Source organism: Monodelphis domestica, chromosome 1, assembly GCF_027887165.1.
Source record: "Monodelphis domestica isolate mMonDom1 chromosome 1, mMonDom1.pri, whole genome shotgun sequence".
NCBI lineage: Eukaryota > Metazoa > Chordata > Mammalia > Didelphimorphia > Didelphidae > Monodelphis > Monodelphis domestica.
Window position 1 is genome coordinate 583,538,311 of NC_077227.1, and position 17,133 is coordinate 583,555,443.

Genomic DNA, 17,133 nt, shown 5'->3' on the forward strand with positions numbered 1-17,133 from the left:
TATTGGCCAATTTGCTATGTGTGAGGTGGTACCTCAGTGTTGTTTTGACTATCATTTCTCTAATAAGGAGGTATTTAGAACACTTTTTCATGTGCTTATTGGTAGTTTTGATTTATTTATCTGAAAACTGCCAATTCATGTCCCTTGACCATTTGTTAATTGGAGAATGGCTAGTTTTTTTTTTTTGTTTGTTTGTTTTTGTATCTAGCATTAGGTATTGACAGGACTAAATCAATTAACTGTAAAAAGGATCAATTAAAAAAAGAAAGCATTAATATGATCATGTCAAAACTCAAATATGAATGAATCCTTATGGGCTGCATACTATAGGTTTAGGAAGTTGCAAATTAATGTTATGTATTTTTGTTGATTTTGCTAAACATTTTACAATAGTATTTTAATCTGATTCTCATGCCCCTGGGAGTTTTGTGAGCTGCTGATGTCAATTATGAGTTTGAAACCTTTGATATAGATGGTAGTGCTTGAAATCCATCTTGAAAGAAGAGAAGGATTCTGTGAGATAGTCAGGAGAGAGTGCATTTTAGGCATAGGAGACGGACATTGCAAAGGTATGGAAGTAGAAGATGGACCAGTTGATGTACAGAATAGAGAGAAGACAAGTTTGGTTGGATTACAGAGGGCTGAAATTGATCTTACAATAGTGATCTGTAGGAATTGATTGTGTAGATGAGGGACATGGCCAAATGTATGCATAAGGAAAATCACTTTTGGTATCAGATATGGGTGGATTGGATTGGGGAGAGTCTCGAGGCAAGGAGACCATTTACAAGGCTTATTGCAATAATTTAGGCAATTGGTGATGAGAACTGAAACTAAAGTGGTAGCTGTATAAATAGAGAGAAAGTTTTAGACTAAAGAGGTTCTGGATAGTCAAAAATGGTAAAATTTGACAACTGATTGGATATGTAGGATGAGAAGGAGTTAGGAGTTAAGTTATAAACCTGGGTCCTGGAAAATTGTAGTTCTTCAGCAGAAATAGAGAAGTTTGGAAGATAGATGAATTTTGGTACAGAGAACCAAATTAATTCAATTTTGGATGTGTTTCAGGGGACATAGGTAATAAGGAACTGAAGCTCAAGAGAGAGATTGGTCTTATACATAGCAGTAGGCCTGTGAGTCATTGCCATAAAGATGATATCATTAAGAGAGAGTGTAGGAGAGAGGAGAGAAAAGGACTCAAGACAGAACCTTGAGAAAAACAAAATTAAAGGATTTGATATGGATGTTGAACTTGGAAACTGAAAAGGGAAAGATCAGCTAGGTAGGAGAAGAATGAGGATATTCATATCACAAACACCTAGAGAGGTGAGACCACCCAGAAGAATAGGGCTCACTCATAGGTCAAGAAGGATAAAAACTGAGAAAAGATTTAAAATTTAATTAATTAATTAAAATTTTTTTTTAAATTTAAAAATTTAAAATTAAATTATAAAAGAAATAAAAAATATAAATAAATTAAATTAAAAAATAAAATTAAAATTAAAAAAATTTTTAAATTAAATTAAAATGTAATTAATTACTTAAAATCTTAAAAAAAGATTCAAATTTAGCAACTAAGAGATTATTGGTAACTTGGGGGAGAACTATTAAGACATGTGATAAGATAGATTGTATAAAAATTAGATGTTGTAAGACTCTTCTTTGTAAAATTTTGGCTTTATTGCGACAGAGAAATCATGGGGCTAGAGGTCTACATATTCTCCAGCTGAATCTGTGACCCTTAATTATAAAACACACACATAGTAGTAGTAGTAGTCTCTCGGTAACCGAGGAAGACGATTGTCTTTGTGCGTTTTCATCTATGATAGATTTTGTGTCTCTCCCCAAGCCCCCTGCAAAAGTTGTCCCAGAGGTCTTGGAGACCATTTCCAGATTTTCTGGTCCCCATGACCTTTGGATGACCTTATAGTCCCTGTCACTTCTTGCATGAACAGGTTTGATGCAAAGTACAGTATAAAATTAGAATTAACATAGAAATTTATGTTTCCTTATGATAATACACTTAAAATTATCCTATATTTGAAAATATAACTCGGGTATTGCCCTGGGACTATGTTCTTAATCTGGCTACAGACACAGACTCTTGCCTCTGACTGTATTCTTACTACCAATCATACAGTCTACCTTTCCACTCTTTATTCATTACATACTCTATATTCCTGGTAAACTAGGCTACTTTTTGGTTCTCCCACACAGTTCTTCTTCTCCTATACCTTTGCATGGTCTATCCTCTAAACCTAGAATGTATCCTTCCTCACCTCTGCCCCTTAAGATCCCTAGTTGTCTTCAAAATTTAGACTTTTCCATATCCTTTTCCCTTGACCTCCTATATTATCCTATATATAATTTATATATGTTTTATCTTTTGCTTATCTTTGTACATATTGTTTTCCTTCATAGAAGGTAAGTTCTTTGAAGATAGGTTCTGTTTCCTTTTCAATCTTTGAATCCATAGGGGCTAGCATTGTGTCATGTACATAGTAGGTGCTTAATAAATGCTTATTGATTAATTAGCTTTTTTTGTACTCTTAAAAATCATTGGATCAGGAGTGACCTATGTTGTAGTTTTACTTTTTCTACTTTACTAAATGTGCAACTATGAATAAGTTAATTCATCTCCTAAGGCTTCAATTTCCTCGTTTATAAAATTATGTTGGGACTCAATGATCTCTAAAGCCTCTATGGATCTATGATGTCTGTTATTTAAGTTGGTTTCAGAATTATAATTTGCTTTAACCTGTTTATGTTTCTAGGTTCCAGAGGTGGTTCTTTTGCATGTTTTGAAGAAATGAATGGCAGAAGTGATAGATTTGGAAACTGTGGTGTTAATAGAGATTCATTTAAAGCCTGTCCATTTGAGTAAGTTTTTTAAAAGGCAATAGGATACAATGAAAGATGATGTTAGGGGTCTTGGATTCATATCAGGTTCCACTTAATGCTATTGTCTTGGAAATTCCTCTCTGGGTTTTGGTATCCTCATTGATAAGTGGCCATATAAGGTTATAAGAGGAAGTGATAATGTTGAGCCAGGGGAAGACTAAGAGGACCTGAAAGGTGTCTTCAGATATTCAAATATTAGTCACCTGGAAGAGGGGTTAGATTTGTTCTATTGGACTTCAGAGGGAAGGAACAGGAACAAGGGCTGAAATTCACAAAGAGGTTTATCCAGGCATGATGTTAGGAAAAACTTTATAGCAATTATTGCTGCCCCAAAGTGGAATAGACTTTCTTGAGAAGTAGGGAGTTCTTCTTCCTTGTAGTTCTTCAGCAAAGGCTGATTGACTACTTCATTTGTAGGTTATAGAAGGGATCTTTTTTTGTGTATCCATTGACTAAAATGGCTGCTGAAGTTCTTTCCAGCTTTCATGGTCTGTGATTCTGTGAAAATAAGGAGGTTGGACTAGATGACTTTTTAAATCCTTCCCATCTTCAGTTTTGTAGTCCTATGAGAAATTCTAATTTTAATTGAATAATGAAGACCTTATTTATTGTCAAAGAATTTTAAACATATAGGCAGGTAAGTCTGATATATTTATATAAGTTGATATGCTATATTTGGCTTGAATCATGTTGATTTTTCTTTTTCTTTGATATCGTGTTTTAAATTGAACAATGTTTTATCAAAAGCATATTTGGAACTGAATATGGGTCAATAAATACTAAATATCATCAGGTCAAGCAGTATTTGTTCAGTATCTATAATGTGCTAGACATGGTGCTACAAATCTGGAAGTAAAATGATTGAAATGTTTAACAATTTTCTCTGACTTTTGTTTTCAGGGATCTCTTGTGTGGAAAATTAGTTTGTACATGGCCAAAGAAATCATTGTTCTTCCAAAGAGATATATCTGTGATTTATGCACGTGTTTATGATGATGTATGTGTATCCATTGCACATACTATTCCAATACGACCAGGACAAAGAGATTTTACATTTGTGAATGATGGTACTCCATGTGGTCCTAACATGGTAACTAAATAGTCATAAACATTATTCAATTTTAAAAATTATCTTATTTGATTACCATTCTTTTTATGCTATGTATAATTAGGAAATATATTATGTTATGCAGTTGTCTTTTAGATCTCAATGTTTATGTGCTTCTAGCCGGGTATACCTTTAAGAATGAAATCCTCAGCAACAGATCTCAGAATAAAGCAAAATCTGTCATTACTCAGCTCACTGTGCCTGATTCCCATGTTAACTCAAGTCTATATGATCCTATCTACAAATCAACCCCTCTCCCTCTGATCCACTTAATTGGTCCGAAAATTTTGACTTGTTATTTACAGGTTATGCTTAACTTTTATCTATATCATCCTTTAACTCTTTCCCTCACATATAATTTCCTTCAGAGCACTTAGAATCCAGATTATCTCCTACTTTTGCTTAGTATTGAAGTTTTCAATCTAATTCTTGCACCCTTCTCCCCTACCTGCCTCTAGTATGGAAAAGCTATACCTAACTTGAGTTTGTCATAAGTCCCCTTCAGTTATTACAGGATCTTAGAATCATCAACCTAAGAGTTAGATTGAACTTCAGAAATCTAGTTCTTTCATTTTAATCTGAGTTCCATAAAGTGAAGTCACTTGCTTAGGACTACTATTTACTTAGTAGGTAGTAGACAATAGAGCCAGTGTTAGAAACACCAACCTTCTATTCCAAATCTAGGGTAGCATCCTCATCAGCTAGGCTGTAGAAATGAGATTCTGTTCTACAAATACTACCATAGAGAGGAGAACGTGACTGCAAAATCTTAGTGATGCTCAAGGTGTAAGGGGGGGGGAGAGGTTATTTTATAAAAAAGATGGACTGGATTATTTAAGAATAGGGTCACCAGGAATTTAATTTATTCCAAAGAGATTTATTTACAAAATATAGAGAGTGTAGTAAGAAAATCAGAGAGAGGATAGGGTAAGATATCTAGCCTAAGCACTAAGTAATTTACTCCCAGCCTCTGGCTCAATCCAGGCAGGGAGAGTTAGTCCTTAGCCAGAGTAGCCTTGAGGACTTGAGGAAGTCTCTCTCAAGAGGTAGGTCTCTTCTGAGGCTAGTCTCTTCAAAAAATCCAGGAAAGGAGCAGATTTTTCACTCACCACGTGTCAGTTCAATGGAAGAGATTCAAGGACAGTCTCACCAGGAACAGGGTCTCAGGTCCAGTCAGTAGATACTTCTTCACTCTCCACTCCAAAGAATGAAGAACTCTCTTTCACAGAAGTTGAACTCCCAAGTTGAACTTCAAGTAGAACTACACTTAGGAAGTTGTAACTCCCTTTTAAAGACACTTTCTTTTGCATCACTTCCTGTGCCTTCCCCTAATTTTACATCTGTCAATCACAGTTGGAGCTTTGCTTAGGATTAAGTGGGATGTTTATACTTTTGGTGATTAGATATAAAAGTTTCCAGGGAAGTTAATTTAATTCTCACAATTGGGGAGAGTTAATTAATTGCATTTTCACAATCAGGGGAGAGTTTTCTTTACAAAGGAGAAACTCACATATCCTTCTAAAATGTAGAGAATGCTGTGGAACATCCTAAAACCTGTTGAGTGTCCTTGCTTTATGCCAGGTTGTATCTGGATTTTCATCTTAGAGATTTTCCCCTGGATTGAATGAAGATTAGACTCTTCTTATTTTATGTCCCACTGGGTCATGATCTCTTTGGCAAAAGATGTCCTGTCAGTGGAGATATTTAGAGAATTATTCTGTGAGTTGTAAGTTTTGATAAGCTTGTTCAGACCGTCAATACCATATGGCATATGAAATGGTACTGTCAAGGCAGAGAATCTGTAATGAATATTCCAGTGCTTTCTATGCCCTAAACCAAGATATTGATGTAATAAGCCATACGATTGGACCAGTGAACCTCAACTCTCATAAATTCTTCCTGAATTGGTCTAGCAGGGTGCCACCATCGTACAGGGCCTGTGTTGGTACTGTCACCAGCCTAGCTAGTTCTCAGGGATCTACCCTACCAAGAAAGTCAAAGGTTAGGTAGAAGAAAATAACATCCCATGGGAGTAGGACCTCTGGCAGAATAACCTCCCTTGTAATTCTCACTTCTTGTGGCTTGTTAAAACCTCTTTCTAGCAACTGACCTTAAATTCCTTTAGCAGCTAAGTATCCCAAGTGCAAGGTCTTCATATATTCAGAGGCTTCTGGAAGTAATGGATCTTCCCCTGTACCAGCAAGAGTAAATATTAATAAATGATGAGAAAATTCATCTGGAAGAACAGAAGATCAAGAATATCAAAGAAATTAATGAAAAAAAATGTGAAGGATGCTGACCTAGCAGTATCAGATCTTAAACTGTACACAGTACATCATAAAAAACAATCTGGTATTGGCTAAGAGATAGAAGGGTGGATCAATGTAATAGATTAGGAGTAAATTATCTCAGCAGTCTAGTGTTTGGTAAACCCAGTGATCCAAGATTTTTTGGGATAAGAACTCACTATTTGACAATAGATTGCTAGGAAAATTGGAAACATGTATGGAGAAAATTAAGTTTAGAGTGATAACTCACGCCCATACCAAGATAAGATCAAAATGGATATATGATTTAAATGTAAAGAGTGATATTATAAGTAAATTAGGGGAAAATAGAATAGTTTACCTGGCAGGTCTGTAGAGAAGGGAAGAATTCATGACCAAACAAGAGACAGAGAATATTACAAGATTTAAAATGAACAATTTTGATTGTATTGAATTTAAAAGGCTTTCTACAAGTAAAACCAATGCGACCAAAATTAGAAGGGAAATCTCAAACTGGGAAAAAATTTATGACAAATTTCTCTGATAAAGATCTCATTTCTCAAATAAATAAAGAAGTAAGTCAAATTTATAAGAATCCAAGTCTTACTTCTCTACTAGCAACAATGCAGTGATCCAGAACAATTCTGAGGGACTTATGAAAAAGAACACTATCCACATCAAGAACTGTGAGAGTAGAAACACAGAAGAAAAATATTTGCTTGATCACATGGTCTGATGGGGATATCATTGGTGATATAGACTCTAAAGGATCATCCTAGTGCAAATATTAATAATATGGAAACAGGCCTTGATCAAAGACAGAAGTAAAACCCAGTGGAATATCCATCAACTATGGAGGGGAGGGGAAGAAGGGAGGAAAAGAACATAAATCATGTAACCATGGAAGAATATTTTAAATTAATAAAATAAATAAATACATTTTAAAAAAGAATCCAGGTCTTACCCCAGTTGATAAATGATCAAAGGGTATGAATAGGTGATTTGCAAATATCATATAATCGTATAAAATGTTCTAAATCGCTCTTGACTTAGAGAAACACAAATTAAAACAACTCTGAGATGACACCTCGCATCTATCAGATTGACCAATATGATGGTAAAGGAAAATGATAAATGTTGGAGGGGATGTGGCAGAATTAGGACACTAATGCATTGCTAGTGGAGTTGTGAACTGATACAACCATTCTAGAGGACCATTTGGAATTATGCCCAAAGGGCTATAAAATAATGCATATCACAGCAGTATCACAACTAGGTCTGTATCCTAAAGAGATTAAAAAAATTGGGAAAGGACCTATTTGTACAATATTTATAGTTGCTCTTTTTGTGGCGGCAAAGAATTGGAAATTGAGATGTTTCTCAATTGGGGAATGGCTGAACAAATCATGAAATATGATGATAATGGAAAACCTTGTGGTGTAAGAAATGCTAAAAAGGATGATTTCAGAAAGACCTACCTGGACTGATTCAGAGTGAAATAAGCAGAACCAGGAACACATTGTACACAGTAACAGCAATATTGTGGAATGATCAAATGCCATAGATTTTGCTACTAATAGTAATACCATGATCTAGAATAATTCTGAGAATTCATTAAAAAGAAATGCTATCTACCTCCAGAAAAAGAACAGTTGGAGTAGAAACTCAGATTAAAGCATGTTATTTATCACCTGTATATTTGGGTATATATTTTGGGTATTGGTTCTATAAGATTATTCACTTATAAAAATGAATGATATGGAAATATATTTTGCATGATAACATATGTATAACCCAGATTGAATTACTTGTCAGCTCCAGGAGAGGGAGAGAAGAAAGGAGGGGAACAATTTGGATTATATAACTTCAGAAAACTTATGTGTAAATTTGTTATAATTTTTAAAAATTAAAAAAATTATTAGTGTACCTATGAGATATAATTGTGTTAATAGAGACTGTTGGTGGGTCTTCCCTCTGGGGCAGGTCAGTAGCCTCTGAGCTTATTAGGAGATGACTAGGAAACCCTTGCATTGGATGTCTTCAGATTTTCCTTCTTTCTGGTGCTACTTTGAGAACACTGATGATTAACTTTGCATAATATCTGTCTTTTATAGAATTGATAGCAGATCATCTTTGACTCCTGCTATGTTTAAGCCTACTTAGAACTTCTCCATTTGATCAACAGCTTCTCCCCTTCATCTTTCATCTTTCTGCAATTCCTAAGGGAATGCCAGGAGTTAGGGAATATTCAGAGTTATAGAACTAGAACCAATATTCTTGCATTGGCCTTATTGTAGTATTTTTATAAACTTGAATCAGTTTTATACTTGGCTGGCAATAAGAATTATATCTGTTTTATATTGTCCAGGCACTCAGTATAGTTACCGTAGTGCTCAATAATACCTTCTATTCTTAGACTTGGGACAATTAGATTAGGCTTCCAAATATAGCAAATGATACCTTTGGTGTAGAGAGGGCATACAGTCAGTTAAATATTTATGTAGGAATGGGAAATATAATTGGAAACCTTCCAAACATATTATAGAAATTTTGGGTATAGTCATGCATTTCAAAAATTTTGGCGAGCCTTCCACTTTCTAGTAGTTCAGAAACTCCCATTTTTTAGGACATGTTCAGCTGGATGTGATAATATATTTATTAGACATTTTCACCTATTCCCAACACATATGATTAGACCAGATTCTTCTAATTTTTAGACATATTGATTATGTGCCAAATTGTGGGGGGAAACAGTTTAATTTGTCAAAAGTAAATTCTTGGATGTCAAAATGCACTTGGTCCATATCAGACCCCCAGAGAACATGTTCTCAGGTTCTGGGAGAATTGATTCAGTCAGTTTTGGGACTGCTAGGGCCGAACTGTCTTGACTGCTAAATGATTACAAACTCATCTCTCTCTCTAACCAGTAATTGATCATGCTTCACAATCCATCCAATTCTCCACTCTGTCCACTTTGCCATCTGCCCTGACACTTCATGGAGATCTCTCCCCTATTCCACTTCTGGCTTTAGTCACAGTGACCAGACAATATTATAGTTGCTTCTAGAAATACATGTAAATTGACTCCTCTTTGAATCAACCTACTCCCTTTTACTAAAGTTCATGGATTTAGAAGGCTATCTAGTCCAACTCCTTCATTTTGCACATAGGCTGAGACTTGAAGAAGTTGACCAAGGTCATTTCCTAGATTGAAATTCCCTTATCTGGTTACCACTCCCAGATACATGTTTTTCTTGGTTTTGTATTTATATCCCCAGTTTTTGACACATAATAAACTTAATAAATGCTTTCCATTCATTCAGCCACAAATTAGAAGGAGTCCCATTAAGGAGGATAAAATTCTAAGCTAGAAATACCTCTACCCTCCCAAGGGTATCTGGTCTTCACTGGGAAGTTGTGACATTTTATCAGTATTTTAAGTGTGACCTTTTAGGGCCTATCTTTAAGGGCATCTAGTTCATCTTTTACCTAAAACATGAAAAACTATAATATTTTTGACAAATAGCCATTTTGTCTATTTACAGATCTCTGATACTTGGAGAATTCATAAGGCACTTATTTTCATTTTAGACAAATTTGAATTATTAGGAAATCATCCCTTATATTGAATTGAAATATGCTTCACTGAAACTTTCTAAGTCATTGGTTTTAATTCTGTCTTCTGGAACTGAGAATAAAAAAGGTAGCTCTAATACCATATAATCTTCAAATATTTGAGACTGATCATTATAGTCTCTCCTAAATTTTCTCCACTAAAGATCTATTCATTGATCCTTATATGGCATGGTTTTGAGTTTCCTAACCATTCTACACACTCTCTTCCAGACTTCTTCCAGCTTTTCAATTCTAGCCCCAAAATATAATCTTTAGAACTAACACAATAGTCCAAATACGGATTAATAGTTCAATGACCTCCTTCATTATGGATATTTCACTTCCATTGTTGTAAGCTAAGATCACATTATTGACTATCACATTATATTGAGCTTAGAGTCCATATTAAGTTGCCCATATCATTTAATATGCTCTGTTGTGTCTAGCAACGTTCTATTTATTGCTTGGATGTAACTATTTGCCATATACAAAATGCTGGTGACAACCAGGAAATATCTATAGCTTGTATTTATTTGGTGGGATTTGGAGCCAAAGTTACTATTACATGGCTATAAAGTATAGGCTCACCCATAGATTTTGATAATTGCTTGCCATTCTCTTTGCTAAACCTCAGACTTTAATGAATATTTAATTCTTTAGCCAACTTCAGACTATGTTATGTGGCATGTATTATAATTCCTTTAAAATATTCTATTCATTCTTCAATTCAACTTGTTAACTCAGTGTTCCATAATAGCTTGTAGGAAAAAAGATCTAGAGATATCAGGGGGTATCAACCTGATAAGGTAGAGTGAGAGAACAGGTAGTAAGAGCTGCCTGATTTGTGAGTGGGGAGGCAGAGACATCTAGGTGGAGAGTCTTAATATGCTGGAGTTGTAGATTTTACTGAGATAAAGGCTTTGTCCTAATGGTGTTACTATGAAATAATAATGGTTTAGACCAGTTTTATGTTGCATATGCCTATATAGATCTTTACCACTGATTTTTTTTTTCTTTTAGGCTTGTTCAAAATTTTCTTGCATAGAGTCTCGTTTTTTGATGGAAGGAAGTTGTAATGCCACTGAAAAGTGTCATGGAAAAGGAGTGAGTAACAGTAATTATTATTTAAGCAAAATACTTTGGCCAGCTACATTTTGTTTTAGCTTTTACAAAGAAATATTTATTTCTAAGATATAATCACATATGTACAAATTTATTCCTCCAACAGGTAGGGGGCATAATCTCCACCTTCTCCCCTCAATATGACCTTAGTCTCAAGGGAAGGAAAAAAAGGAATTAGATTTCATCTCTTATCCTAGTCCTCTCGAGCACAGTTCTTGTTCCAAGGCCAAAAGACCCTTTGAGTTAAAGTTTAAGGCATCTTTGCTTCTCAGGACTTTTCTGCCAGACTTGTTGGTTGCAGCATCCTGTCTGTCATTCTACTTCCTCCAAGTTTTCCATCACTAAAATTCTTGGATTTGATGGGTTCTGTATGGATCACTCTCCTCAAACTGAGGACAGAGACACAGAATAAACACAAACTTACCTAGGCCCATTTCTTGGAGAGAAAAAAAAAAGAGAGAGAGAAGAGGAAGTAAGTTTCACTCCAGATGGTTCAGTTGAGGGTACTAGCATTGTGGGTGAACTGGGCCATCTCTTTCTTCACCGTATGGACATAATAGGAAGGAGGATGCAAGAAACAAAATAATAAAGAACTGACTAACTATATTTAAAAGTGCATATGGATTTGTCATAATACCTACTGAATATGATCCTATTTGAAGGCATTTGATATCTCTTTAAGTCAAATTATTTTTTTGAAGGGTTTGAATTTGAAGTAATTAAAGCAGAGCCAGCTAGGTTGTTTTTATTTAAAAATTGATTATTTGATGGATTTTTTTTAATAAGAATCACAGAATTTCAGCATGATCATCTAATCCAAATCATATCCAAAGAAGTATTCCCTCTACATTATATGTTATAGGGATATATTCAAAATCTTCAAAACATATAGTGAGAGGGAGTCTACATTTGAATAAAGATTATTAGTAAATATGCTTTACATAAAACCTAAAGCTATCTCTTTGGAACTTTTATTGCTTGGCTCTAGTTTTGTACTTTGGATCAAAACAGAACAAGCCCAAATTTTCTTCTTTAACTGCCCTATCATACTAGTAATGAATACTGTCGTCTGCTAAAATCCCCATATCTTTTTTCAGAAGTTTTCAGAATTCTTATAATTCCTATCTGTCTTAATAGAAATCCATATATTTTATTTATTCTATGATTATTTGGAATGGAATTTCTGTATCTTCTTACAGGATATTGTTCCTAATGTACAGAAATAATAGTGACGTATGCTACTTTAATTTATATTTAGCAACTTTGCTGAAATTATTGATTGTTATGATTAACTTTGTCAACTCTCTTCCAAAATGAAATTTTATTTTCTAACCCCCCAAAATCTGTCCTCTTTCCCTTTCATCCCCTGCTCATGTTGAAAAAGGAAAAAAACACACACATAACCTATTACAAATATGTATAGTGAAACAAAACAAATTTTCATATTGGCCAAGGTTAAAAAAAACAAAACAACCTTTCCCCCAATCCCCAATATGTCTCCTTTGTATTCTGAGTCTTTCACTTCTCTATCAGGAGAAGGATAGCATTTTTCATCAATTAACCTACTTTTTTCATTAATTAACCTCTGGAATCATGGTTATTTTGTTGGTCAGGGTTCAGTCTTTCACAGTAATTTGACTACAGTAATGTTGTCTTTGAATATATTACTCTCCTGATTCTATCCACTTCACTCAGTACTCCCTTTTAGTTTTCTCTGAAACCATCCCCTTCAATATTTCTTTCTTTTTTTTTTTAATTTTTAAACATTATTTTATTTGGTCGTTTTCATACATTATTCATTCACTGGAAACAAAGATCATTTTCTTTTCCTCCCCTCCCCCCCCTTTTCCCTCTCCCATAGCCGACACATGATTCCACTGGTTATCACATGTGTTCTTGACTCGAACCCATTTCCCTGTTGTTGGAATATGCATTATAGTGTTCATTTAGAGTCTCTCCTCAGTCTTATCTCCTCAAACCCTGTAGTCAAGCAGTTGCTTTTCATCGGTGTTTTTACTCCCACAGTTTATCCTCTGCTTGTGGGTAGTATTTTTTAGATCCCTGCAGATTGTTCAGGGACATTGCATTGATACTAATGGAGAAGTCCATCACCTTCGATTGTACCACAATGTATCAGTCTCTGTGTACAATGTTTTCCTGGTTCTGCTCTTTTCGCTCTGCATCACTTCCTGGAGGTTGTTCCAGTCTCCATGGAATTCCTCCACTTTATTATTCCTTTTAGCACAATAGTATTCCATCACCAACATATACCACAATTTGTTCAGCCATTCCCCAATTGACGGGCATCCCCTCATTTTCCAATTTTTGGCCACCACAAAGAGCGCAGCTATGAATATTTTTGTACAAGTCTTTTTGTCCATTATCTCTTTGGGGTACAGACCCAGCAGTGCTATGGCTGGATCAAAGGGTAGACATTCTTTTATCGCCCTTTGGGCATAGTTCCAAATTGCCCTCCAGAATGGTTGGATCAATTCACAACTCCACCAGCAATGAATTAGTGTCCTGACTTTGCCACATCCCCTCCAACATTCATTACTTTCCTTTGCTGTCATGTTAGCCAATCTGCTAGGTGTGAGGTGAAACCTCAGAGTTGTTTTGATTTGCATCTCTCTGATTATAAGAGATGTAGAGCACTCTTTCATGTGCTTATTAATAGTTTTGATTTCTTTGGCTGCGAACTGCCTGTTCATGTCCCTTGCACATTTGTCAATTGGAGAATGGCTTGATTTTTTGTACAATTGATTTAGTTCTTTATAAATTTGAGTAATTAAACCTTTGTCAGAGGATTTTATGAAGATTGTTTCCCAATTTGTTGCTACCCTTCTGATTTTGGTTACATTGGTTTTGTTTGTACAAAAACTTTTTAATTTGATGTAATCCAGATTATTTATTTTGCATTTTGTAACTCTTTCTAATTCTTGCTTGGTTTTGAAGTATTTCCCTTCCCAAAGGTCTGACATGTATACTATTCTGTGTTCACCTAATTTTCTTATAGTTTTCTTCTTTATGTTCAAGTCATTCATCCATTTTGAATTTATCTTGGTGTAGGGTGTGAGGTGTTGCTCTAAGCCTAATCTTTCCCACACTGTCCTCCAATTTTCCCAGCAGTTTTTATGAAATAGTGGATTTTTGTACCAAAAGCTGGGATCTTTGGGTTTGTCATATACTGTCTTGCTGAGGTTGTTTGCCCCCAGTCTATTCCACTGATCTTCCTTTCTGTCTCTTAGCCAGTACCAAATTGTTTTGATGACCGCTGCTTTGTAATATAGTCTGAGATCTGGGACTGCAAGACCCTCTTCCTTTGTATTTTTTTCATTATTTCCCTGGATATCCTTGATCTTTTGTTCTTCCAAATGAACTTTGTTATGGTTTTTTCTAAATCAGTAAAAAAAAAATTTTGGAAGTTTCATGGGTATGGCACTAAATAGATAGATGAGTTTGGGAGGATGGTCATTTTTATTATATTGGCTCGTCCTACCCATGGGCAGTTAATGTTCTTCCAATTGTTCAAGTCTAGTTTTAGTTGTGTGGAAAGTGTTTTGTAGTTGTGTTCATATAGATCCTGTGTTTGTCTTGGAAATTGATTCGTAAGTATTTTATTTTGTCTAAGGTAATTTTGAATGGGATTTCTCTTTCTAGTTCTTGCTGCTGAGCTGTGTTGGAATTATATAGAAATGATGATGACTTATGTGGGTTTATTTTGTATCCTGCAACTTTGCTAAAGTTGTTGATTATTTCGATTAGCTTTTTGGTTGAATCTCTAGGATTCTTTAAATAGACCATCATGTCATCTGCAAAGAGCGATAATTTGGTCTCCTCCTTGCCTATTTTAATGCCTTCAATTTCTTTTTCTTCTCTAATTGCTACTGCTAGTGTTTCTAGTACAATGTCAAATAATAGAGGTGATAATGGGAATCCTTGTTTCACTCCTGATCTTAATGGGAATGGATTTAGTTTATCCCCATTGCAGATGATATTAGCTGATGGTTTTAGATATATACTCTTTATTATTTTTAGGAATGAACCTTCTATTCCTATGCTTTCTAGTGTTTTTAGTAGGAATGGGTGTTGTATTTTATCAAAGGCTTTTTCTGCATCTGTTGAGATAATCATGTGGTTCTTGTTGGTTTGCTTGTTGATGTGGTCAATTATGTGGATAGTTTTCCTAATGTTGAACCAGCCCTGAATCCCTGGTATAAATCCTACTTGATCATGGTGGATGACCCTTCTGATCACTTGCTGGAGTCTTTTTGCTAGTATTGTATTTAAGATTTTTGCATCTATATTCATTAGGGAGATTGGTCTATAATTTTCTTTCTCTGTTTTTGGCCTGCCTGGCTTTGGAATCAGTACCATGTTTGTGTCATAAAAGGAGTTTGGTAGAACTCCCTCTTTGCTTATTATGTCAAAGAGTTTGTATAGTATTGGGATTAACTGTTCTCTGAATGTTTGATAGAATTCACTGGTGAATCCATCAGGCCCTGGGGATTTTTTCTTAGGAAGTTCTTTGATGGCCTGTTGGATTTCTTTTTCCGATATGGGATTATTTAAGAAAACTATTTCTTCTTCTGTTAGTCTAGGCAATTTATATTTTTGTAAATATTCATCCATATCACCTAGGTTGGTATATTTATTGCCATATAGTTGGGCAAAGTGGTTTTTAATGATTGCCTTAATTTCCTCTTCATTGGAGGTGAGATCCCCCTTTTCATCCTTGATGCTGTTAATTTGCCTTTATTCTTTCCTTTTTTTAAATTAGATTGACCAGTACTTTGTCTATTTTGTCTGTTTTTTCAAAGTACCAGCTTCTAGTCTTGTTTATTAGCTCAATAGTTCTGTCACTTTCGATTTTATTAATTTCTCCCTTAATTTTTAGGATCTCTAGTCTGGTTTTCTTCTGGGGGATTTTAATTTGTTCATTCTCAAGTTTTTTGATTTGCATTTCCAATTCCTTGATTTCTGTCCTCCCTAATTTGTTAATATATGCACTCAGGGATATGAATTTTCCTCTTAAGTACTGCCTTGGCTGCATCCCATAAGGTTTGAAAGGATGTCTCGCCATTGTCATTTTCTTCAACGAAATTGCTAATTGTTTCTATGATTTCTTCTCTAACTATCCGATTTTGGAGTATCATGTTATTTAATTTCCAATTAATTTTTGATTTGGGTCTCCATGTACCCTTGCCGATCAATATTTTTATTGCCTTGTGATCTGAAAAGGCTGCATTTATTATTTCTGCTTTTTTGCATTTGACTGCCATGTTTCTGTGACCTAGTGTATGGTCAATCTTTGTGAATGTGCCATGTGGTGCTGAAAAGAAGGTGTATTCCTTTTTGTTCCTATTTATTTTTCTCCATATGTCTATTAACTCTAATTTTTCTAAGATTTCATTCACCTCTTTTACCTCTTTCTTGTTTATTTTTTGGTTTGATTTATCTAAATTTGATAGTGGTTGGTTCAAGTCTCCCATTAATATGGTTTTACTGTCTATTTCCTCCTTCAATTCTCCTAGTTTCTCTATTAAAAATTTGGATGCTATACCATTTGGTGCATACATGTTGATTAGTGATATTTCCTCATTGTCTATACTCCCTTTTAGCAGAATATATTTACCTTCCCTATCCCTTTTGATCAGGTATATTTGTGCTTTGGCTTTGTCAGATATCATGATTGCAACTCCTGCCTTCTTTCTATCAGTTGAGGCCCAAAAGGTCTTACTCCAACCTTTAATTCTAACCTTGTGAGTGTCAACCCATCTCATATGTGTTTCTTGAAGACAACAGATGGTAGGGTTTTGGGTTCTAATCCAATCTGCTATTTGTCTACATTTTATGGGTGAGTTCATCCCATTCATGTTCAAAGTTATCATTGTCATTTGTGGATTCGCTGGCATTTTGATATCTTCCCCTAGTTCTGACCTTTCTTCTTTAGCTTTCTCCTTTTGAACCAGTGATTTACTTTAGGTCAGTCCCCCTAGTCCCCTCCCTTGAGATGCTTCCCTTTCTAGCCCCTCCCTTTTTATGCTCCCTTCCCCTCCCCCCTCTCCTTCCCTCCTTTTTTATACTCTCTCCCACCTCCCCCTCCTTAATTTTCCTTTC

General features: G+C 35.1%; 1 protein-coding gene across 6 annotated transcripts in view; it reads left to right on the plus strand.

Annotated features, from left to right (window-relative positions):
- LOC100032987 (disintegrin and metalloproteinase domain-containing protein 18) overlaps positions 1-17,133 on the plus strand; it is a 192,919-nt gene that overhangs the window by 127,725 nt on the left and 48,061 nt on the right. For all 6 annotated transcript variants that reach the window (XM_007476372.3, XM_007476376.3, XM_007476373.3 and 3 more), the window contains 3 exons: positions 2,775-2,880; positions 3,802-3,991; positions 10,912-10,995. In XM_007476372.3, the coding sequence (XP_007476434.2) occupies positions 2,775-2,880; positions 3,802-3,991; positions 10,912-10,995 (380 nt within the window). The remainder of the gene's footprint in view (positions 1-2,774; positions 2,881-3,801; positions 3,992-10,911; positions 10,996-17,133) is intronic.